Below are 23,289 nucleotides of genomic sequence, written 5' to 3' on the forward strand. Positions count from 1 at the left end.
AAGTTGAAACGTCGTGACGGGTCGTTAAAGCACAGCCAATATGGATTCGGATGGAAAGCATTTTGGGAACAAGATCGGTGGAAAGCAGGCACGCATGCATGTCTAGTCGTTACAGATGGTGACGGAGATAGGGAAGCAACAAGTACGTAGCGCTTTTGAGTTTGACGCCATTATGAGCGCGAGAACGGAGAGAATATGTGGGAGCGTAAAAGGCGTTGCTTAGGCGTAAATCGTAAAGCTCTGGAACAGCAGGCAAAAAACAGCTTTCCACTGGAGAGGTAAAAACAAGCCTCGTGTGCCCAGTCTGAAAAGCCTCGGAGATGTACGCGTGAAATTACAAACTGTGGATGGTATGCAAAAGATGCGATAAAAATGAGGTTGAAATGGATGAAATCTGAAACGGAGAGTTATGGGGTGGTGTCTGCCGGTGGCGGCGAGGATGTAGATCCAGAGCGGACGGGATTTAAGAGCGGGAAATTGGCGAGAACTCATTGGAAGATGTTCTGGTCGAGGGAGAAGGAAGAGGCTCCGTCGGAAAAGTGATGAACATCATCTCCGAAGTCACGACACTCTGCGAAAGTGTAGGAGCGCAGTCCGAAGAGCGCGAATGAAGGCCGCGAGATCACGCCTATAGCAGGTAGCGCAAATTCGGAAGGAAGTTCGAGATTATGGGAAGTAACATCTGCATCAATCATACTGAAGCGAATGCTCTCCAAAGGAGCTTCGGGCATCTCGGGAGTGGACTCGAGGGACGAAACCGAGGAGTCACGGCCGTGTCTCCTGCCGGTGGGAGAGTGAGGAGCTATGGAGAGTGCAGCAAATTGACTCATAGTAATAGACTAGATAGTGATATCGACGGTCAGACACCATCATTATCGATAGATAGTATCAAGGTCTTACCTGGGCGAAGTCTATGGGGGGAAGGTCGTGCAACATGAGCGGGGGCGTCTGTGGACTGTTTGAAGAGCCCGACAGGGTAATGGCGCCGCCCGCGGAGACATACATGCTGTCTTGTACTTCCTGATCTGGTTCAACCTGGTCCTGGGTCGCATCAAGGTCACGTTGTCCATCAGAAACCCGCCACCACTCAATGTCCGCGAGGACCCTACGTTCAGTCGCTTCCGAGTCAGAGGAACGACGAGAACCATGACCTGCAACACGCGTACGAGCGTTATTTACACTACCATTTGATAGTGAAGTTGGGTATGGGTTCGAGCGAACTGACAGAGATGAAAAAGAACGACGAAGGGAAGGCATTGAATGGGTGCAGTGATGTGACTACGAGTTGAAGGACCTTCCGACCAGAGATTTTAGGACCAGGAGCTGCCTGCCGCAGAGCCCACTGGACGATAGCGAGGATGAGGAAGACAAAGATTGTGGGAAACTAAATATTCAGGGTTTTATAATTTCGGATAAATCATTTAAATGTGACCAAGGGACGATGTGAAGAGTGAGCGTCATGAACTTTTGTGAATGTTTGAAGTGGTTCACAAGAAGACGCTCGCTGGCAGCCGTCACATCAAGGCACTTATGACAACTATTTACATACTACTAACGGTACTACATATACTGAGTCTAGCTAAGTTACCTACATGGACTGCGCAGTGCGCAAGTACTTGATGAACGGGCCCGAGAAAGGCATAGGCAGAATCATCTTCACGACGAATGTTTGATACGAACTACAAGGATCATTTAGGCGCGCAACTGTCAGTCCCACACAGCCCTGCTTGATCACGTACCCTTTGATAACGATGTCGGGAGACCTCGTCTACTAGTATCGGGCCTGGTTCATGCCAAGGTCTGGACTTTAGCCTGCTAATCGGCTTTGTACATGATAAATTTGGTCAGATCAGTCGATAAGCCGGCCGAGAGAGATACTTATAATACAGTGTTCACGCCAAGTAAGTCACTCAATCGAAGACTCGTGCACCTCTTTTTCGGTCCCCTCTTCGCACTAGCATCAGTGTATTCGTCACAGGACCAGCTTCATGCACTTAATTCCCGTGCCATGCTTGCTGTTTCCGTACGTCGGAATCGCATAGGCAAGAGGCATTGTCAGTGAACCGGCTAATTCGCAATCGCAAAATTATAGTCGGATCTCAAGCGTGTCTTCGGTACTTATACCCTAGCGGCTCATGCTGCACATCCCCACAGTCATCTACCCACCCATACTACTGCTAACGATGTGCACCGTCTACTATGGCCCAGTCATTAACCCCCAATCACTCACTGACTACCTTGCTCTTCCTCAATGCTTAATCTGCGTATCCCCACAGGGTAACATCGAATGGCTCGTTGAGGATGTAGAGAGCACAAAGCTCAACGATGTCCTCTCGCAGCATGATTATGCCCCTTCTGATATCACTCTCATTCGTTTGGATGATGGGGAATTCCTCATGCCTGGCTTGGTTGATACCCATACAGTTCGTCCAGCACCTTACCAGAGCGTTCATATCTTGACCCATTCGTTTGTACCTGTAGCATGCTTGTCAAGTCCCTAATCTCGGCGTGTAAGCATTCTGATTCTATTATGTCCGTCATATCCTTATGCGCGTCTTTCAGTGGTGGGGAGTTAGAACTCCTGCAATGGCTCGACAATTACACGTTTCCGACGGAAGCTAGGTTCAAGGACGTCGCATATGCCAAACGCACTTATCCTCATGTCGTACGGCGCATAGTCAACTCGGGTGTAAGCGATCGCTTCATACGCTTAATCATCATGTTGACGCTGAATTAGACAACGACATGCTGTTATTACGGTAGTTTGCATCTAGAAGCAACCAAGGTTCTAGCCAGTCTCGTCCACACCGCGGGTGAGTTTACCCCATGTTGTCGCATCCGAACGACTAGCTGAGACGATGGAACAGGTCAAAGAGCGTTTGTCGGAGTACGTATCCTTCTGGAAAAGCTGCAACCAAATGCTAATTGCTTGATTTGCACATCAGAAATGCAATATGAATCGGAATTGTCCACCTAATTACATCGAACCGTCTGTCAAAGAATCTGTCGACACCACCTTGGCTTTAATCAACTACATCGAAGAGCTACCGAAAGCTGTTGACGGCGAGACATTGATACATCCCATCCTTACCCCGCGTTTCGCTATCTCATGTACCGAGGAACTCTTGACGCGTCTCGGCGAAGTCGCGCAGAGCAACCCAGAGCTTGCCATTCAGACTCACATCTCTGAGAACAAATCCGAGGTTGAACTGGTTAAAAGCCTGTTCAAGACTAACAGTTACGCAGAGACGTATGACAAGTTCCATTTACTTCGCAATAACACCGTTTTGGCACACGGCGTCCAACTCACCGAGGATGAAATGGTGCTTATCGCTAAACGTGGCTCGGGGGTAGCACATTGCCCGACAAGCAACTTCTATTTGAGCAGTGGCATGGCTAGAGTCGGCATGCTCCTGGATCATGGTGTGAAGGTAGGTTTTCCGTTTCCCAATAACTGATTGCTATAACTGACGTTTCTCTTCGATCAGGTTGGATTGGGCACAGATCTCGCTGGCGGCTACTCCCCGTCCATACTCACTGAGATCCAGCACGCCAGCATCGCATCCAAGATGCTCGCTATACAAGCCGTCGATAACAAGAAATGCAAGTGCAACGGAGGCCACTCGGAGTCATCGTCATCAGGCGAAGAAGACACCCATTCGCGCGGTCGTCATGGTCACAAGCACCACGAACTTCAAGGTGGTGAGAAGCAGCCTGGACGGTTCACCAATCAAAAACTATCTATTGCTACTCTCTTGTACCTCGCTACTCTCGGTGGGGCGGAAGTCTGTTGTCTACAGGACCGCATCGGCTCGTTTGAGCAGGGAAAGGCGTTCGATGCTCTCCTTGTGAGCGTCCGAGAAGGCGATACGGGGAACCCTGCGGTATGGGGCTACAATCCTGACCGCGACTTGACCCATGGTGTCACCGCGCAGAGCGCGGACAACAGCTTGGTAGAATGGTTGGAACGCTTCTTGTTCTGTGGGGATGACAGGAACATTAAGAAGGTGATCGTACAAGGAAGGATGATTGGTGGACGGGATTACCATCCGTTACGGTAAATACTCATCAGAAGCGAACTCGGATGCATAATTTGGATGTATACCTACATGGCTATAGCAGTAATATACAACAGTCCCTTGGAGACTTTCTTGTGCTCACGCCAGTGGTGATTGATGATCCTTGATACGTAAGAATACAAAGCATGATAGATACAGCGGCTGGTGATATATATATTATCCATCCTTATCCTTCTTGTAATCTCCAAATTCCCATTTAAAACAGTCCTATGAACAAGGTGTCAGTTGAATGAAACATAATGAAAGTACTCCCAGAACACTAACCACACAGTCCTCTTCTTCGCGGGCTACAGGTACATCCCATTCATTCCCGTCTTCATCCGGCCAACCGTCCTGCAGGTCCAAAACTTCTAGAATGACTTCCTTAATGACATGCTTACGCAAGTCAACATGCCACCCCAGTTTCTGGACAGTATCATACACGATACTCTTTCCCAAATGACATCTGGTTTCAAGAGCATAGCCACCCTGAGCGCATGGCGAAGCAACACCAGTACACGCTCCCTGAGGTATCGGATCGGCATTATGGTATACATGTATGATAGGCACCGGAGGTCGAGAAGAATCTCCGATAGGGGGCGGAAGTGGGAGGTGAAGACGATTCGCTGCCATCCTTTCACCAGGAGCCTCGAATGCGACAGCTGGTAACCCAAAAGTGGAACCAAGGAGAGAAGCAAGACTTCCTCCGAGACTATGGCCCACAAGCCATACGTCAGCGAAAGGGTATAGAAATATCACATCTTTCACGAGTTTCTGGGGATGCGAGGATGTTAATCTTTGTGGTGGTTCATGCGGGTGATCGACTTACGACGCCCGTGGAATAAAAGAGGCTGTCCTCTATGAGAGCTTTGGACAAACATGTGTCGTCGCATCGTTGATGTAAAGCTGACCAGGAATAGCAGTCGCAGACTGTAGAGAACGTCCATGAAAAATCAACGCGGGCGCAACAGCACGAGAAGAGTAGATTATCGTTGAGTTTATCTTTCTTTGATGTAGGTCCCTGAAGCGTGGTTCCTTTGATTGAGAGTACGACTGTAGACCTGTCTCTAGAAGTGAAAACATGGCCACGGAATCCGTCTTCGTCGTTATCCCACCCGAATGGAAAGCTCTGGAAAAGGGTTGTTAAAAAGTGAGCATAAGTAGTAGGGAGACGCACTCACAGTATTGACGTCCCAGGATGAATCGAGGTCGTACCAGTTCTTGTGGCCTGGAAGTTGGTACGCATTGGCAGTCATGCGTGCCAATTGTGAGAGGGTATGCCTGTCTTCTATGTCTGGTCCTGAGACTACCTTCTGTTCCCATTCGATGGGCTCAGTCTCGGCATGAAGAAGTGACCGTAACCGAGCGTGCTCGTGAGCATCAAGAGATTTCGGGCGGTAGACAGTTATTGGTCGGGTCTTTAGAGAGATTGCAGGTGGCTCAGACGGCGGTATAGGATATGCAGCAGTGAGAGGGAGTTGATCTTCTGCAACAGGAAGAACGAATTGATTGTGGAGATCGAAGTTGATCCGGTTTGGGACGACAGTTGCGTCGGAGGCGATAACAACTTGAAGGATGTGAAGGAGAGTTGTGATATGCAACAGATCAGAATACATGTTACCACCAAATATTGTGATAAATCATCGAGAGGGTGTCGGTGGGTACTTAAGACAGTGACTCCTACTCTCCTGCTTTGCTCTGCCGAAGTACTGTGTCGATGTAGTCAGACTTTAAGGTACACGCTCAGAGGCTGTTCGAGCAACCACGTGGACCGCTAATGGCTTTATCTGATCATCTTGCTACATCTAGCCGCTGGGCGTTGCCAGTGGTATTAACGTCGTGTTTAGTCAAAGACGATGTCACTACATTTCGTTGATACTTTTGGGATAGTAGGGTTATTTATCCACCCGCCCTTCTTTGATCCACCCACGACGCGCTTCCGTCCGAGATCGAATAACTGTGTTATGATACCAGCGGAGGCCAACCATGCGAATACGGGGGTGATTCTCATACTACGATGTTGGATAAGACTCGAAGAAGCAAACTGCTTGCAAGCCATCGAGGTCTCCAAAGCCTGCTGTGAACGTGTACCTGCCAACCATAGGGTTACCCCCAATATTTATTAGAGTTCTGTTGCTCAGAAAAGTCCCGCTGGCACAAGATGAGTTGGATTCGACCTTGAGGGGCCTAACGGCATGTATCCGAAGGTTGAACAAGGCAGCCCATGCTGGGTGCCCCAATCGACACTGATTACGTTCAACCTTATGGATGATAAGAGCGCGAGTATCGGAGATCACGGTAAGCTGCATGACAGATACGCCGGTGTTCCAATGTCCATCGAGCTCCCGAAGCGAAGGACTGAATTTGTACTGCTCAGGTCAAGGGTCGGATGACCTTCAAATGCATCTATGTTGATAACAGGGTTGTCAACTTGTCCTTTCCCGAGGTTTCTAATCTTTATGGTGTGTCCCGTACATCAGGTTAAAAGCCCAGAAGATCCGTTGCTGTTTGCGCGACATCATGATGTTGCTGCAGGTACAGATCTTCTGAACTTTTTTCCCGTCGATGAATACCGCAACGATTCCGTGACTCCTGTCCAGATCACCAAACCACTCGATACCAGTGCCCACGAACGTCATCCGGCGGGGTAGCAGCTCCTTTCTCATCGGTCCGATGCAGGGTCATCGTAACGTACATATTGTCAAAGGAGTTGAACCGAGAACCAGTGAAATGGATGAGCGGAGATGATGAATCGTAGTTTTTACTCCTGGCGGGACGTAATAGGTATCCGTTCTTGTATCAGAGTCGCCTACAAGCTTAGCGTAGAATTCTCAAATGTCAAGCTTCAAGGATGATCGATGAGGCGTGGACCCGGTCACCCAGTACAAACATCTGCACTACGGCTATAACGATCCGCATAATGTATAGAATGGTCATGAGAGACCAGCGCTACCTCTGCCTCGAATTAATTGCATCATCCAGTTGGCTTCTGATGTGGGACACTGCTCACCCAGACCACTTCAATCTATGAAACGATTCTGAGCAAGATGGCTGCTCCGGTGATGAGATCAATCTACCTCTCGTCCAAGTGTCAGTACTGGATATATCAGTAGTTTTTCGATGTGTAATACTTTGCTTACCCCCATCGTATACTACCAAAGTGGAGGATGCCACTGCGAAACCGTACTCCAGGTTAGATCGAGACACCACCGTCATCATACAACTGGCTCTCCGCGTACCTACAAAATAGGAGCCCAAATAAAATCAATCAATCGTCGGCCACCAGCTGGGATCATTTAAGACTAGGGTCATATTCGAGGACGAGTAAAAGTGGGTGGGATACGTTGTGGACGTATAACGATGATGTTGAACTAGATTTTATATTCCATCACTCAGCGTTGATATCATGTAATGTGAGACAGGTATTTATTCCTGAGGCTTGAGACCCTTGATTGATGATCGAATGTCGGTAGATTTGTAGTCAGATCTGGGCGTCAGTGATTGATCCTCGATGAGCATCGGAATTGCATTGGCGGCGATTGGCCTCGCTGGCCAAGACCGGGTCGTGATAGCAAGAAATAGAATACGTTAAAACGAAACAAACAGATAACTTACCTGTCCCACACAGACTGTTAACACCCTCTGCAACGCGACCTGTAAGCAAGTCCCTCAATTCTAAAACCCCCTCTAGCATCTGTCACATTGTGCTCACTCAAGCTTCTTTGCTCTCTGTCTCGGTTGTCAGGGTTCATACGACGAGGATGGGAAAGCTATGCACAAACGTTACGGTAAACGTCAAATACACTGATGCTGTGTATTGCCATGATGTTTTGACTCCATCGCACATTGCACAATAGGCAACTGCCACCAATGTAAGCTGGTTCCCTACAAGATGCGGAGTCCGAGAGAAGTAGGCCGCCAATGTCGTAGAACTATAAGAAAAATAGGGGAAAATGCTAGACTCCAGTCTCCAGTGAGTTTGCCTCTACCGTATGTGGGGTTTCTGTCATAGTATCTTCTGAAGTCGTTTCGATACATTTCACATCATCGTCCTGGGAAGTTTTATATGCACGTGCTTAACTGCTAGCCGGGACCACCCCGGGCCATACGTTCATGATTGCAAGGACTCGTCTGCTGGCCATCAGTCGTGCTATGTCAACCTTGACGCGCTCCTCCACATGCTCACTATCATAATTTTCCGCTTGTGAAATCTCAGATGCCCTCATAAAGCTCGGATTCCAAACGGAGGACACATCCCAGACATTCACATGCTCTCCCCAACATCTCAAGTCAAGATCTGTGCACCAGCATACACCGTCCAAATGGTACTCGCATCAGACAATTCAGTCCCAAGGCTCTCCTCCCATTTCGTAGATACCGCACCCTCAGGGTCTGTAGTCGTTGTCGACGCCCCACCTCGTTCAGTTTGTTCAACTCCCAGTTCCATGTCCGAACTTTCACACTCATTTCTATCGCGCAGAAACAAAGAATGCAGTTTGACTGCGGGCGCACAAGCTCGGGGAGCTGTCGGCGCCATTATCTCTGGGTGTTGCAGAGACCTCGCTAAACATCGTGCAGCGGATTTCCCAGTCTTTGCGCGTGGCCATTCAACAGTCGGGCAGTCCCCTTTCGTACGCCCATCTGGTGTAAATGTCACCCTCACTATCCATCCCAAGGATGCTGACAATAGCTCAGATGCATTCGCTTCTGTCACAGTGACACCAGGCGACTGGATCATCGCAGATGAAGATGGTGTCGTTTGCGTGCCAGTGGACATGGTAGACAAAGTCGCGGAACTCGCTAAGAAGGGACAAGAGATCGATGCTAAGTGTGTGGCAGACATTAAAGCTGGAAAGGGCATCCAGGCATCTTTCAAGGAGCACAGGGGCAAGTAGAAACACGATATTTGGGCTCCTTATCCTCGATGCGCATTATACAAGGGGTATTGATAATGTCCATTTCGAGCAGAGGACAAATTCGGCATTCCAACAACAGGTGGTGTGGGTGGGAGGTAGGTCCGGGAAGGCATTCGTGGTGGCGGGCAGCACGATGGTGATCACATGGCATCCGGGACTGCTTTGAACCCTGCTGCCGGAGCTCCAGACGGGCCCAGACCTGGCCTGGGCCAGAGTCCCCGCAATTTGAGCAGCCTTAGGTAACCAAAGTTTGACTGAAGTTGACAAATTTGGAATACTACGTCGGTACAAGCCGATGTCGGGGTTTTAACATGCATAACCGTGACACTACTGATTAAGATTGTTAGTAACCATGTCTCGCAACATGGAACCACTACCCTTTGATCCTCTGTTCAATAGACCATTACTTTCCGAGCTGTTACTTGATTGACTCATTCCACCGCCGGACCAGGCAAGATCTGCAGGATCGGTGACCCAAGAACGACTCATTCGATATGTGCTACTCATGATCAGTATCATCACTGCTGCAACTGAATCATTCCTGGAAACCGCATTGCCAAAAGAGCCTGAACCATATCACACGTCGGCACTCAAGGGTGAAGAATGGCTGATGGAATTGATCGTTGGTCACCCTCAGCGCATCCGCTGTGAACTTGGCGTGCATGCACACGTCTTTGAAAAGCTGATCATGGAACTTCGTGGTCTTGGTCATGGCAGATCTCGCTATGTCTCGCTGGAAGAACAATTAGCTATCTTTCTGTACACTTGTGTCACTGGTTTGACAATCAGACACGTTGGAGAGCGGTTCCAGAGGTCTAGTGATACAATTTCGAAGTGAGTCTTCAATCTACTATCAGTAACATTAGCTTGATCATTTGTATCAGGTATTTTCGCAAGATGTTGTTCATATTTGCATCCCCCCCATTCTATTCTGCGCATGTACACTTTCCCGATGGCAGCACCGTCCCCGACAAGATTCGCCATGACCCGAAATTCTGGCCCTACTTCAAAGGCGCTATTGGTGCCATAGATGGCAGTCATATTCACGCATCTCCTCCATCATGTGATCGCACGTTCTACCGCAACCGCAAGGGGTTCGTGTCTCAAAATTGTCTGTTCGCCTGCAACTGGGACCTGAAGTTTATCTATACTGAGACTGGCTGGGAGGGTTCAGTGACGGATGCACGCCTATGGGAGGAAGCTCATTCAAATGGCTTAGACATCCCCCATGAAAAATATCTCCTTGGTGATGCTGGTTTTCCGTCCTGCAAGGAGCTCCTTGTCCCTTACCGCGGTGTTCGATATCATCTTGCAGAATGGGGCCGTGCGAGCATTAGGTACATTTTTTTTTCTTTGCAATGTTTTCAATTCTAATTTCTCAATAGACCTGCCAATAAACAGGAATTATATAACCTGCGTCATGCCTCCGCACGAAACATTATCGAAAGGATCTTCGGTGTCTTGAAACGGCGCTTTCGCATCCTTCTCTTATCGCCCGAGTACAAGATAGATGTTCAGGCGCGCATTCCTGCTGCACTATGTGCAATCCACAACTTCATCCGCACTCACGATGGCCAAGAAGGCCTTCTCCCAGAGAGACGCGACATTTTCGACAACGACAACCCAGAATATCAAGGGCAGCCCGCTGACGTGGCAGCGCAGCCCGAGGTCATCAACAATGCGAATATACTACGAGACCGTATCGCACAAAAAATGTGGGATGATTACCAGTTGATTTTGGCTGAACGAGGTGCCTTAGATGACTTTTCCATAGTAGACATTGATGATGATTACATTAACGACAACGACGACAATGAATTGTAGTGTACATGGTAGATGTATCAAATGAGAATGCATTGTATGTGATATAATGGACTTGAACTAAGTGGCGGCATACTGCTGGATGATGGAGACAACAAAAGCGCGTCGCAACGTTGGGTCTGTGGCATCGATGTAAGAGCTAGTCACTGCAGCGTTCCTCAGAAAGACATTCATAAGTGAGACTCTATCTTCCAGCGACAGGTCATCATCCTGTTCCATCAACATACGGATGGCCTGCCCTCGTTGCTCAGTTGAACGGCTCTCGTCAGTAACAGCCACCTGTTTTACCAATGAATCAGTGAGGCGGTTGAGGGCGCCTTGCATGCCTATCATTGCGACGGCATTGGTGGGCTTGATGCCTCTCCCTCCGCTCTCGTTAACCTCTGAATGATAATTGATGTGTGCGACACTGTGGCTGGAGATCTTGGGTTTCTTGGAGCTTGACTCTCGCTGCGATATTGAGGTGAATGTCGAGGAAGGAGCTATGATAGACTGTGAATGCATGCCGGTAATATCTGAGTGTGCGCGTTTGCCGATGCTTGATGTCCGAGTGGAAGGAGGAATGGGAGCGAGGTCTGAACTTCCAGAAGTAGGCCTGCGGCCATCATGTAGCACATGCCTCCAATCAAGCTCTTGTTCAATGTGGGCATCGGCCATGTGGGTATCCTCCAACGATCCAGTGCCGATATTGGGTACCATGGGTGCTGCAGAATCGCGGTCAGATGAGCCATCCGTGGTGGCAGGTGCTGTGGCCCTAGATGGGTGATAGGCAGCACGGCCTCGAGCGCCACTGCCACTTGGCAGGATGTCTTGCATTAGTACGTGCGAATGCCATCCAATGTTTCGAAAAGGCCGCATGACCTGGTTTGCCTACACACGAGCATCAGCAACAATTATAGACGACGATGTGGACTGACCTTTTTCTCCATATATGCATCCCACACATCACTCGCAGCCTTCCCCTCAATGCCAGCTCCAATCTGATGGTCCCAATGAGTGCCTGATGTCTTGAGGCGATAGTTCTCAATAACATGGTAAAGATTTTTTAACTAGAGATCTTGATATCAGTAGCCGTTAAATAAATATATCAATAACATACCGATTGCCATTTGTTCTTACAGTGGCTCGCAATCTTTGTTGGACCAAGAGTCCTGTGTGGCGCAATGGCAGTCGCAGCCTCAGTGTAAACCTGCGATCTAAAATTCCCGCCATCTCCTATTTTTGATCGTTGCGAATGCAAGTATGTGATGAGGGCATCTGTCTCTGCTTCGTTCCAGACTGCCTTCGCAGCCTTCTTGGGCCTTGGCTCTTGTTCTTGAGACATGAGAAGTAATTGGTGGTGGGCACAGACAATGATTCCGATTATGATCGGTATGATTTGTCTGCGCTGCTCCTGGAGGTTGAAGGTATGAGGTACGTGCTGGTGAAACGAGGTCATGATTGCTCGAGGTCAAGAAGGTTTGAACTCCGCTTTGGCTTGCATCAAGCCGAGACATCTCAAGTTGGCTATTGGCAACCAAAGTTTGCTGAACTTTGGTTACCGTACTAGCTCTTACTAAGAAGTGACGTTTCCCTTTTTGGATTCTAGCAGCAAGCCACGTGACGTGTTGGATCTAGGAGACTGACTGAGATATGCGAGCCATTCTTGTCAAGACTCACCTTGATCCCCACTGTCATTATTATCATTATTGGACTTCTTACTTAGTCCCTACTTCTTGGTACTGTATAGTGATTCACCATCGACACTCAGCCCCCCCCCCGTTACGTAACTCGTTTACTCATAAGGTGTGTGCTTCGCTTTTTGTACACAGCGTTTGTTCTGACTCACGCTGAGGTATGTCTTGATATTCTTGTAGACCTAACTCGTAGACTAATGTACTCTAGACTGACTCGTTCTAGGTACATAGCAATACAGCATTTGTTCTGACTCACACTGAGACTGACTCGTTCTAGTCTACAATCATGTCTGCTAAGATTGCCGGGTTGGATTGGCAACACGTTTACAACGATTTTCTCAAGCTGAAGAATTCCCTTGACTACGAGGAGTTTGAGGAGAAAGAAGGTTCAAATGAGCCTACTCTAGGGCAGCTGGTCGACGAGATGCTCCATCTGTTGGAGTCGAAGCTGCCGAAGGTATGACTCAAGTTACAAAACAGTGTTTTATTAACTCTCTACAGTCTCTTACCTTCTCCGATATGACCATGGAGGACTTGACCAAGTTGAAAATCACGTGTACTGGCTTTATTCGCCTGAAGCCCAATCTTGCTGAACGCATCACGGCGACTACTGCCCTCGGACAGAATGAGCTTTGGTCTTCCGTGTATTTGTCTCGTCACTTGCATTTTTTGGGAGGTCACATTTCTAAAGTATGTCAATGATCTGTGAACCTTTATGTTACTCTCATACTCTGCCAGACTGAAGCAAACGCTCGTGCATGGATTGAAGCCTTCCTCTTCCGTGCATCTGCAATGCTGCCATCAAATACGTGCATGGTACTCAACATGAAACAGGATGTTCCAGCCACGATTGTCAGCCTGTCGAGGTTGTCGACCCTTTCTGGAATTGTAGACTACACTGCCATAGTAGCAAGTCAACACAACGCTAGTGAATATGCCTTGACTTATTTCAATCGCACAGCTCATTTTTTATCTAGATTTCTATGTGAAATCTATGGGCCTTTATGAAATGAAGACGAATATGCCACGGAGCTTCTTCGTTATGGACGCTAAGCTTTGCAATCCCTCAGATGATGTTCCTCAGGCAGTATATAAGATGTTCGCATACGGAAAGTTCCTCGAGTAAGTAAATCCTGTCAACTTTTCAGTTCGAATTTCCAATTCACTATATCTTAGGCAGAAAGTCATCCGTGGTGCTCTGGTCAATGGATCTGACTGGATCTTCATCCTCATGACGCTCAACGACAATTATGACGGAGCCTCCTATAAGCAATCTGTCGCGCTCTCCATGGATCCTTACCACACTCCCGATGACCAGCTAGTGAACCCTGAGCTATGGTCCGATTTAATTGCTGCTATTTTGGCACATTGGGTCAGTTGATTCTAACATGCGTGATTGGATCGCTGATTGATTGGGATGCTAGATTGAAAATAGCTTTGCAGACCTGGGAAGTGATGATTGGTTTGAATCGTCGCTGTAGGTGATGATACTCTGTACAACGTCTTGTGTGCATTCAGATCTTGAGATTCTTGATCAATCACCATCCTTTGGCTTAGTCTTAGCTATGTGAATAGGTTGATTGATGTACAATATTACTTCAGTGAAATTTCCTAGGATACTTGATGAGGGATCCAGGTAAGGCATGTCGGACGGATTCATTTTGGAGTACAAGTGGCGCGCGCACATGGCAGTCACAGAGTTGGCCCCGTCCTTACATATGTAAAATAGTAAAATAGCACAATTTATCAGCATCAATATCCGGATAACATATGTTGTATGATGCGAGCAAAGTAGCAGTAACATCACAAAAGATCACCATTTCACTAGTGTATATAACCCATCGTCATAGGCTTTATTTTCCCCTTCCACATTTTCGATCATCTCTAGCTCAGATACAGACATGCCGAACTCGAAGCACTTCACTGGCGGAGATAGGTGCCTCCCACACACGTATCGTGTTATCGTCCGAACATGATGCAAACATGCGCTCATTGTGGGGATTCCAGGCTATGGAATTCACGCTTCCCAAGCCGTGACCTTCCAGTACCTCTAGTGATGTACCTGTGTCGCGATGCCAAACATAGACATTGCGATCTGGAAATGTTTTGTGAGTGAATTAGTAGGACACTATGAACATTGTTATACCTTCACTCCCACTAATGACGAAGTTGCCATCGATGCCACCAAAGCAACTGCGAATGACATGATGACCCTGTTGTTGCCCAGTGAACTTGTGTGCAAGTCTGAACTCCTTCAAGTCCCACAGATGTATTTCCTTTGATGCATGGTCAGTGAGATGGTTGGGTTTGATACAAAAAGGGGGTAGTCACATCTGGAGCGTGATTGATTAATGCATACTGAGAATCCTCGGAAATCTTCACGCTAGTAAGTTCACCCTCCATGTGAACAGATCTGTGTGCAAGATCGATGAGCAAACATGCTGAAACAAACATGCTTGGACATACAGCTCAACCTGTCCTGTCTTGAGATCGTAGATGATCATCCTATTCTCTTGCGGACGCGGCCCCACTGCATTACCGTTGACGTTGGACACAATGGGTGGAGATGCTGTTGAGTTCGGTCGTATCGGATGCTTCGGACGACACCACATAGTACGAGCGCGACCGTTTGACAGAGGCACGAGAAAAGAGACGTCGAGTGTCACTCAACGTCTAGATACCAATGTTTCACTTTATCATTCTCCTTACAACGCTAATATATGTATCGCGTCAGTTTTACCTTATAAACTTCGTAGATATTGAACGAACATCTCAGTCCCAAAATATAGACTGAGATGTGAGTTGTTACTTTCGAACTTACTTTAGAACGCGCACTGATTCAAACGAGTAGATATTGTCCCTATCTACTAGGTACTGTACATGGACTTAGAGTCCCAAAATATAGACTGAGATATATTGTCCCTATCTACTAGCTCCCTCCCGATCCGCTCGCCTCGAACCTCTAAAGATGCGTCTCGGATGTTGGCACAAGTCAGTGTCCCCAATGCTGCAGGAGGGTTGTATCCCATCCCAATAGCGACCAGGCGTCTCATGTCAGGAGTCACTGCAGCGTCAGTAACACGTATAGCTATATCATTCCATGATTCCCGTGGTTCGCCCTCCATGTCCTGTTAAAGACAAGGTGAGGACCATGAGGTGCGATAACATAAGCCTACAATAAGCATACCCATAATATGATCTTGCGATCGAGGCTACCTGACATAAACCCTGAGCCGTCAGGTAGCCATACCAGGGCAGACACTGTCTCAGCGTGATTCTCGAGTGTCTTCATCAGAGCTCCAGTCTATAGCTCATGAGTATGGCGACACAAGACATAAAACTTCGATGCTGACCTTTGTGTTCCAAAGAAAGATGAGGTGATCTGCGGACGTAGATAAAATAGAGTCGTCTAGTGACCAAGCCAAACAACCAAGAGGACATAGGTGGTCGCGCAAGATGAATTCTGCTATACAATCACGGGATGATGGTTCTGCCTCAAGCTGGGAGGTCAAAAATCAGTATGTTAAATGTTGCAAGTCAGCCCAACTAACCCCAATGCGCCAGATAATAGCAGTCTTGTCTTTACTTGCGCTAGCAAGGTGAGTGCCATCATGACTCCAGGCCACGTCCCACACTTCATCTGAATGAACTTCGAGGATGGTAGTTGTTATTCGAGGGAAGGATTCCTTGTCATATGCGTGGTCACTAAATAGTGAAGATAAAGATGAATCAACAGGTGAGTTGTGGTGGTGGCGCTGATATTCTCGCGACTGTGTGAGAAGAGTGGAAGGGCGGCGTTGAGGATTCACAGTTGAAGAAGGTATATAATTTGCTGCCGGCCCTACAAGGCAAGACGCCAGTAAACATTATAGGAGTACAAGCAGATATTTCCGTCTCATACTGACGTTGTAGATCATCAAGACTTTGTCGCCGTGAAATTCCCGATGCTTCATCCCAAGATGTATGGCGGCGCAGATCTCGTGGATCTGAACACATCATCAAGCTGGACAAGAGTTATCACGAATGTACAATATGAAATGATATGTCAACGAGCGCACCTAGATGATAAGTGGAGTTCCTCCTGTTCAGTCTGTACGGAGCTAGATCATTCCGCAGCACCTGCGGTGCACTGAGCGCAGCGCCTCCATGTGCAGTGCTTCCCGATGAGGACTCGGAACTGTGCATCCTAAAAATAGAGTCGTCGGGAACTGAGGAGCATATCCATCATACTCCGTATAACACGTAGTTCTCGCTTAGTATTAGCAGAAGAAGTCTGATGTGTCATCACAGTGTGTTGTGGACACACGTCATGATGCGATAGGACGGCATTCACGTTGCCGCATGGTTCTGGAAATTGTGTGGATCTTCAAGAATGTCGAGGACCATGTTCTTTGCGTGTGACATCTGCAGTGGCTGATTGTGACGTTAGTCGAAGTCACAGACTTGATGTAACGGCACAACGATCAGAATAATAGAGTCTTTTGCACAATGTTAACCAGATATCAGTCCGGTAGATTGGAAAAGAGCTAAGGGGACTTTACAGCCAGGGTAGGGTTTATATACTGGTGAGTAGAGTGCCCGTGATTAAGGAAAATAGTAAAACATGAGTCGACGAAGTCAAATACATTCAAAAGCTTGGCCCGACGTGCGGCCAACTGGGTCCGGTTCTAGACTGTGGCTGATTCGATCAAGGTCACCGCCACATACTCCCCTTCAAGGGTGTGTCCACACCCTTCACTTCTGATTCTTCCTTGACCTGTCCTCGCCGCTCTTCTTCCCCTTGCCGGCGCGACGAGTGTCCTCTTCAACCTCCATCGCCTGGCCCTGCTCCTCGTTAGTCGTGATGGGGGTGGAGGCGCCGAGGTTGGGAGTGGTAGATGCTGTGCATGAAGGGCCAGCTTGGTTGTCGGAAGGGTAGGTCCCTTCTCCCATGACTCTTCCTCTGACCTCCGATTTAGATCTTTTAGCCTTTCTTTCGGCTATGGAACGCTCCCGCCACTCGCGTTTCTTTTTAGCGCTCTCGAGGTTCATCCAGAGCGCCTCCTCCATGAGCTCGACTCGCTGAGGTGTGAGGTATCGTCCTCCCTCTGGTGGACGTGGTGTTGTCCTAGGCGGAGTGGGGACAGGGTCCTCGGACACGATGAGCTCTATGATGGAGGGGGAGGGGCCGCTGATAGTAGGTCCCTCGGTGCCTTCGATGGCGAAACGTGAGGGGTCTGCTTCCACTGCCGGCTGCATGTTGAATGCCAGCGCGAAGTCGTTGTAGCCGAAGGGGGTAGGGTTTTGGCCAGCCGTGCCCGCTCAGAGGTGTCCGTCGTACTCCAGGTACAACCGGACTGTCTCAACGAGAACTACGAGATCGTTTTCCCCGAGGCCAGCACCTAGGGGGCTGGGGATGGTGTACCTACAAGGACCAGCACGTTTGAGAAGAGGTGCCATTGACGTGTGGAGGTGGGGGGATGTGAGTTGGACGAGTGCTGTTGGGGGATGGGAGTTCGAGGTAGGAATGGTATAGGGGAATGGTGAGTCCTCGTCAGGTGTTATACCTTTGACGAGCTGATCGGAAAATAAGTGTCCCAGGAACACTTGGGGGTCGTCCTTCGACGGTTCCCCGCTCCCATCTCCTAGATCGGAGACATTCTCGACCCCCAGCAGCTGGAAATATTTGGCCAAGGCGTCCAGTTTTTCAACTTGATCGTACGCTAACCAAGTTTTGTCCCCTGTCTTCCACTGAATTTCAAAGACAGCGTCCGCTCGTCGCCCTTTGTGCGATACAATTCGATCGATCGCCCATTCGGCCTCTGGTTCGCCAAAGTCGGCGACCTGGGTCTCCGCTCGTCCCGGGAACAACCTGTCATCGTTGGGAACATGCTCCCTGAGGTAGGACGAGTGAAAGACTGGGTGAATTCCCCTTTGCTTGAGATGATCTGGCAGGTCTAATTTGAACGAGTTGTTCCCATAGTCCTCAATGATTTTGTAAGGTCCTACAAATTTAGGTACGAGCTTCCTGGAGGTCCCCTTAGGGAAGGATATATTTTTCGTTGACACGTAGACTAGGTCGCCTTTCACAAATGGACAAGGGCGCCGGCGTTTGTTTGCCTCCCGGGTTTGCTTGACTCGCGCGCCGATTAGCGCATCATGTGCAGTCATCGCTGCGTCCTTCATCCGTTGAAGGTACACCCGCACGCCAGGATACTCATCAGGGGTGGGGTCCTCCCAGATCATTGCACGGGGACCCTGCCGGTGTTGGCTATGAAAGGTGAGAGTGTTGTTGCCTCTGATCGTGCCATATTGATGGCAAATTCTATAGCTGATAACTTAGACACCCAGTTGTGCTGTCCGGGTCCTATCATGGACCGGAGCATCTGGACGATGGTGCGATTAGCTCGTTCTGTCGCCCCATCTGTCTGGGGGTGATAGGCGCTGGACATCTTCAGTTTCACGCCAAGCAGCTCGTTCAGTCGCGCCCAGAAGACGGACGTGAACAATACGTCTCGGTCACTTACGATGGCTTTCGGTAAGCCGTGGTGTTTATATACTTCTGAGAATACTAACTCGGCTACGTCCTTTGCAGTGTAGGTCGTCCGGCTGGGCACCAAATGCACTATGCTGGTTAAAAGGTCTATAATGACCGTTATCGAGTCGTATTCGCCGTCCCGGTCACGGGATGGTGGTAAGGGTCCTAGGAAGTCTATTCCTACTACTTCCCAAGGTTGGGACGGTGCTGGTAAGGAATTGAGCATTCCGTATGGTCGTTGATTCGACGGTTTACTCTTTTGGCAGGTGGTACACGAGGCGCAGTATGTCTGGATGTCCCGTGCCATGGTTTTCCACCAGACATGCTCCTGCAGGTAAGATAATGTCTTATCTGCACCTAAGTGCGCTAATATTGAGTGCGCTTGGTCGATTACAGTTTCGAGGAGTCGTCTGCCATCAATTGTTACGTTCGGTAAGCAAAGCACAGTTCTGTCTTTCAGTCTGAGTCTGATTAACCCATCCTTCACTTCGAAGTTTCGGAACTCTTTGGGAGATTCCAACACCTTGCTCAAGAGGCTATCTTTTTCGTACTGGCCCTGCAACTGCTTCAGCAGTTCGGTCTCGTTTGGGTACGTTACTGGAATTACTGCCATCAGTTCGCCCTCTGATAGTGTGCTGTTCGTGTTCGTCAGGCTGCCTGGTCCTGACTCCCTCCCCTCCATTCGTTCAGCAGGGGTTCATGGGCCACGCAGGACGAATCCGCCCTGGACCCGACGGGCAAACTCCTTGCTCGTCTCAGGCCGCCCAGTCTCCGCAGGAGGCACAGGCGGCCTACCACGCACCTGCCTGGGCATCGGTCCAGGCCCACTCGACGAAGCGATTGGTTGCTTGGTCGTCGACCCAGGTCTGCTTGGTGAAGCGATTGGTGGCCTGGTCGTTGGCCTCGACCCGCTGGACGAATGGACTGACTGTTTGGTCGTTGACCCAGACGCCACATCAGCCTTGGCTGCAGCGATCCTGGCGCTCCGTCGCGGGGGCGCGACGTACGCTTCCACACCCACCGACACCGGCATAGACACCAGGTCTGAAGCATCCAGCACCGGTGAATCCTCATCATGAGCAACGTACTCACTAGCCGCCCTCACCGTCCCAGGTGCATCAAAATCGTACATCCGGGACAGTGCGTCAGGCAGGATGTTGTGTTCCCCCGGCAGGTATTCAATCCTAAAGGTGAACTTGCCTAGTTTTTCCAACCAGCGCGCCTGCCGGCCGGACAGCCCCTTTTGGTCCAGTAAGTGCACCAAACTCTTGTGGTCCGTTAACCACACAAAACTCACACCTTGCAGGATATCCCTATGCCGCAGCATGGTTTCAACACCTGCCAGCAACTCCTGCTCGTGCACCGGGTAGTTGCGCTGCGCAGCACTCAGCTTCGCTGAGTAAAATGCGGCCACCTTGGCCTTCTGCCACGTGGCCCCTTGCGCCACGACCCCACCAACACTGGTGGGGCACGCGTCAGTCATCATCCAGATGGTTGGATGTCCCGGGGCATAACTCAAGGGTACCCGGCTGTGCGACGCGCATGCCGAGGCGTAACGCTTGACATCATCAAATGCCCTCTGCTCCATCTCCGTCCAACGGAATGGAACCGTGTCGCCACATACCACTGACAGGACGCCCAAAGGTATGCGAACCTTATAGATGTCATCCGCCAGATACCCCACTGACCTGACAAATCCCCGGCACACATATTACAGTGACCTATCTCCGTATAATACGAGGGAACGGACATGCATAATATCCCGTATGATACGGGCCAGCGGACCATGGGCCCATGATAAAAATATCCTCGACTATGACGGATGGGCCGGGAGGCAAATTATTCCCGATGGAGGCGGGTGGGCCCATGCAGGGAATATATAGAGTAGATGAGTGGGCCGATGTATATGAATATTAGGTAGACGGGTGGGCCGAGGTAGTTGGATATTATGCAGATGGGTGTATTAAGGTAGATGTGTATGAGATAGATGGGTAGGTACTTGTTATCACATTCACGGGTGGGCCCAGACACATATTAAATTAGACGGGTGGGCCGAGGGTATTATAAAATATTGTATTAGACGGGTAGGCCCAGACGCATATTAATTAGACGGGTGGGCCGAGGGTGTTGTATGGGATGTTGTATTAGATGGGTGGGCCGAGGGTGGTATAAAATATAGATGGGTGGGCCCATGTGTATCATAATTGTAGACATGATGGAGCTGAGGTAGTTGTACATCAACCAAATCAGAGGAGGTAATAAATCAAAGTTACCGAGTTCCCGGAGCAGCAGGTGATCTCCTGACATGGCCTTTGATGGTGCACAGGTTATCTTGCAGAATTTGGAATCCGGGGTGCAAAGCTTGTGTTGCCCTACGAGACACCAAGTTCCGACCACCCAAATTTGGGTCAACCGTACCGACTTCTGAGTTCCAGGACCCGGGAGTCGACAAATGAATATCTGATAACCAGCACACTTCCAATCAGGTAGTATTTCATTGAGCAATGGATCATCCAAGGGGTCCCTTATCGGACTCGGTAGTCAATATAGGCAAATGATAATGAAAACATGAAAGTTGTTATTATGCTATTTTTCAAACCCGAGACCCTGAAACCCATTGTTCAACATGTCCATTTTTCACTCACTGCACAAATCACCGAGTTTCGAGTGCCGAAACCCAAAACTCAAAACCCGGTGTGCAACACATCGATTGTTCATTTACATTACACAGATCATCGAGTTCTGAGTGTTGAGCGCCGAAACCCGAAAATATGTATGGAACATGTCCATTTCTTACTCATTGCACATATCACCGAGTTTCGAGTGCCAAAACCCGAAACTCGAAACCCAGTGTGCATCATGTCCATTGTTCAATTATATTACACAAGTCATCGAGTTCCGAGTTCCGAGGGACGAAATCCAAACCCCGGACCCCGAAAATATGTGCGCAACATGTCCATTTTTCACTCACTGCACAAATCACTGAGTTTCGAGTGCCAAAGCATGAAACTTGAAACCCAGTGTGCAACATGTTGATTTTTCATTTATATCACACAAATAACCAAGTGCCAAGTGCCAAGTGCCGAAACCCGAAGCCCGAGACCCGAAAATATGTATGCAACATTTCCATTTTTCACTTGTTGCACAAATCACTGAGTTTCAAGTGCCGAAACCCGAAACTCAAAACCGGGTGTGCAATATGTTCATTGTTCATTTACATTACACAGATCATCAAGTTCCGAGTGCCGAGGGCCGAAACCCGAAGCCCAAAACCCAAAATCATGTACACAACATGTCCATTTTTCACTCACTGCACAAATCACCGAGTTTCGAGTGCCAAAGCGTGAAACTTGAAACCCAGTGTGCAACATGTTGATTTTTCATTTATATCACACAAATCATCGAGTTCCGAGTGCCGAGGGCCGAGACCCGAACCCCGAACCCCGAAAATATGTATGCAACATGTCCATTTTTCACTTGTTGCACAAATCACTGAGTTTCAAGTGCCAAAACCCAAAACTCAAAACCGGGTGTGCAACATGTCCATTTTTCAATTATATTACACAAGTCATTGAGTTCCGAGGGCCGAGGGCCGAAACCCGAACCCCGAACCCCGAAAATATGTACACAACATGTCCATTTTTCACTCATTGCACAAATCACCGAGTTTTGAGTGCCGAAACCCAAAACTCAAAACCCAGCATGCAACATGTCCATTTTTCATTTACATTACACAAATCATCGAGTTCCGAGTGCCGAGGGCCGAGACCCGAACCCCGAACCCCGAAAATATGTGCGCAACATGTCCATTTTTCACTTATTGCACAAATCACCGAGTTTTGAGTGCCAAAACCTGAAACTCGAAACCCGGTGTGCAACATGTCCATTTTTCATTTATATTACTCAAATCATCGAGTTCCGAGTGCCGAGGGCCGAGACCCGAAGCCCGAGACCCGAAAATATGTATGCAACATGTCCATTTTTCACTTGTTGCACAAATCACCAAGTTTCAAGTGCCGAAACCCAAAACTCAAAACCGGGTGTGCAACATGTCCATTTTTCAATTATATTACACAAGTCATTGAGTTCCGAGGGCCGAGGGCCGAAACCCGAACCCCGAACCCCGAAAATATGTGCACAACATGTCCATTTTTTGCTCACTGCACACAGTCCACAATTTCGGGGTTTGGGGGTTTTAAATCAACCTTTCATATATCCATACACATTTTACCAACCCCCGAACCCCGAAATTGTGGACTGCCGGGTTTCGGGGTTCGGGGGTCCCGGAACTCGGAACTCGG

At 48.8% G+C, this 23,289-nt stretch overlaps 9 protein-coding genes across 9 annotated transcripts; 4 read left to right on the top strand and 5 right to left on the bottom strand.

Moving 5' to 3' along the window:
* Positions 1-488: 488 nt before the first annotated feature.
* On the bottom strand, positions 489-1,257 carry HD556DRAFT_1447074 (uncharacterized protein; the record flags this gene model as incomplete). The annotated part of the gene is made up of 2 exons (XM_041307193.1): positions 489-839; positions 901-1,257. 2 exons carry the CDS (start codon positions 1,255-1,257, stop codon positions 489-491), a joined length of 708 nt encoding a protein of 235 aa, XP_041156532.1.
* Positions 1,258-2,183: 926 nt separating this feature from the next.
* On the top strand, positions 2,184-4,061 carry HD556DRAFT_1447075 (uncharacterized protein; the record flags this gene model as incomplete). The annotated part of the gene is made up of 7 exons (XM_041307194.1): positions 2,184-2,423; positions 2,482-2,510; positions 2,563-2,689; positions 2,738-2,813; positions 2,868-2,887; positions 2,946-3,431; positions 3,489-4,061. The coding sequence occupies 7 exons, from the start codon at positions 2,184-2,186 to the stop codon at positions 4,059-4,061; spliced, it is 1,551 nt and encodes a 516-aa protein (XP_041156533.1).
* Positions 4,062-4,142: 81 nt separating this feature from the next.
* HD556DRAFT_1493544 (alpha/beta-hydrolase) lies at positions 4,143-5,674 on the bottom strand (the record flags this gene model as incomplete). The annotated part of the gene is made up of 4 exons (XM_041308840.1): positions 4,143-4,286; positions 4,344-4,832; positions 4,888-5,187; positions 5,240-5,674. 4 exons carry the CDS (start codon positions 5,672-5,674, stop codon positions 4,236-4,238), a joined length of 1,275 nt encoding a protein of 424 aa, XP_041156534.1. The 3' UTR covers positions 4,143-4,235.
* A 396-nt stretch (positions 5,675-6,070) lies between these two features.
* On the bottom strand, positions 6,071-6,367 carry HD556DRAFT_1243754 (uncharacterized protein; the record flags this gene model as incomplete). The annotated part of the gene is made up of 1 exon (XM_041298402.1): positions 6,071-6,367. The coding sequence occupies one exon, from the start codon at positions 6,365-6,367 to the stop codon at positions 6,071-6,073; it is 297 nt and encodes a 98-aa protein (XP_041156535.1).
* A 1,728-nt stretch (positions 6,368-8,095) lies between these two features.
* On the top strand, positions 8,096-9,299 carry HD556DRAFT_1398402 (ribonuclease E inhibitor RraA/Dimethylmenaquinone methyltransferase). The gene has a single exon (XM_041303764.1). The coding sequence runs from the start codon at positions 8,327-8,329 to the stop codon at positions 8,951-8,953; it is 627 nt and encodes a 208-aa protein (XP_041156536.1). The 5' UTR covers positions 8,096-8,326; the 3' UTR covers positions 8,954-9,299.
* A 1,556-nt stretch (positions 9,300-10,855) lies between these two features.
* Positions 10,856-12,119, bottom strand: HD556DRAFT_1529526 (uncharacterized protein; the record flags this gene model as incomplete). The annotated part of the gene is made up of 3 exons (XM_041309412.1): positions 10,856-11,665; positions 11,713-11,844; positions 11,895-12,119. 3 exons carry the CDS (start codon positions 12,117-12,119, stop codon positions 10,856-10,858), a joined length of 1,167 nt encoding a protein of 388 aa, XP_041156537.1.
* A 638-nt stretch (positions 12,120-12,757) lies between these two features.
* On the top strand, positions 12,758-13,952 carry HD556DRAFT_1311416 (uncharacterized protein; the record flags this gene model as incomplete). The annotated part of the gene is made up of 6 exons (XM_041300537.1): positions 12,758-12,928; positions 12,973-13,161; positions 13,210-13,399; positions 13,449-13,593; positions 13,648-13,843; positions 13,896-13,952. 6 exons carry the CDS (start codon positions 12,758-12,760, stop codon positions 13,950-13,952), a joined length of 948 nt encoding a protein of 315 aa, XP_041156538.1.
* Positions 13,953-14,360: 408 nt separating this feature from the next.
* On the bottom strand, positions 14,361-17,709 carry HD556DRAFT_1447081 (WD40-repeat-containing domain protein; the record flags this gene model as incomplete). The annotated part of the gene is made up of 9 exons (XM_041307195.1): positions 14,361-14,566; positions 14,618-14,747; positions 14,803-14,884; positions 14,938-15,065; positions 15,432-15,599; positions 15,659-15,775; positions 15,825-15,971; positions 16,023-16,176; positions 17,228-17,709. The coding sequence occupies 9 exons, from the start codon at positions 17,707-17,709 to the stop codon at positions 14,361-14,363; spliced, it is 1,614 nt and encodes a 537-aa protein (XP_041156539.1).
* A 1,389-nt stretch (positions 17,710-19,098) lies between these two features.
* Positions 19,099-20,067, top strand: HD556DRAFT_1447083 (uncharacterized protein; the record flags this gene model as incomplete). Its single annotated transcript, XM_041307196.1, has 5 exons — positions 19,099-19,198; positions 19,255-19,322; positions 19,385-19,420; positions 19,483-19,577; positions 19,641-20,067. 5 exons carry the CDS (start codon positions 19,099-19,101, stop codon positions 20,065-20,067), a joined length of 726 nt encoding a protein of 241 aa, XP_041156540.1.
* Positions 20,068-23,289: the final 3,222 nt, after the last annotated feature.

The sequence above is a fragment of the Suillus plorans genome (genome assembly GCF_016647745.1).
Source record: "Suillus plorans strain S12 chromosome Unknown HD556scaffold_59, whole genome shotgun sequence".
Classification (NCBI taxonomy): domain Eukaryota; kingdom Fungi; phylum Basidiomycota; class Agaricomycetes; order Boletales; family Suillaceae; genus Suillus; species Suillus plorans.

What these genes read in the sequence shown, in the direction of transcription:
- HD556DRAFT_1398402 (XM_041303764.1), top strand. Translation starts at nt 8,327, where the DNA reads ATGCTCTCCCCAACATCTCAAGTCAAGATCTGTGCACCAGCATACACC.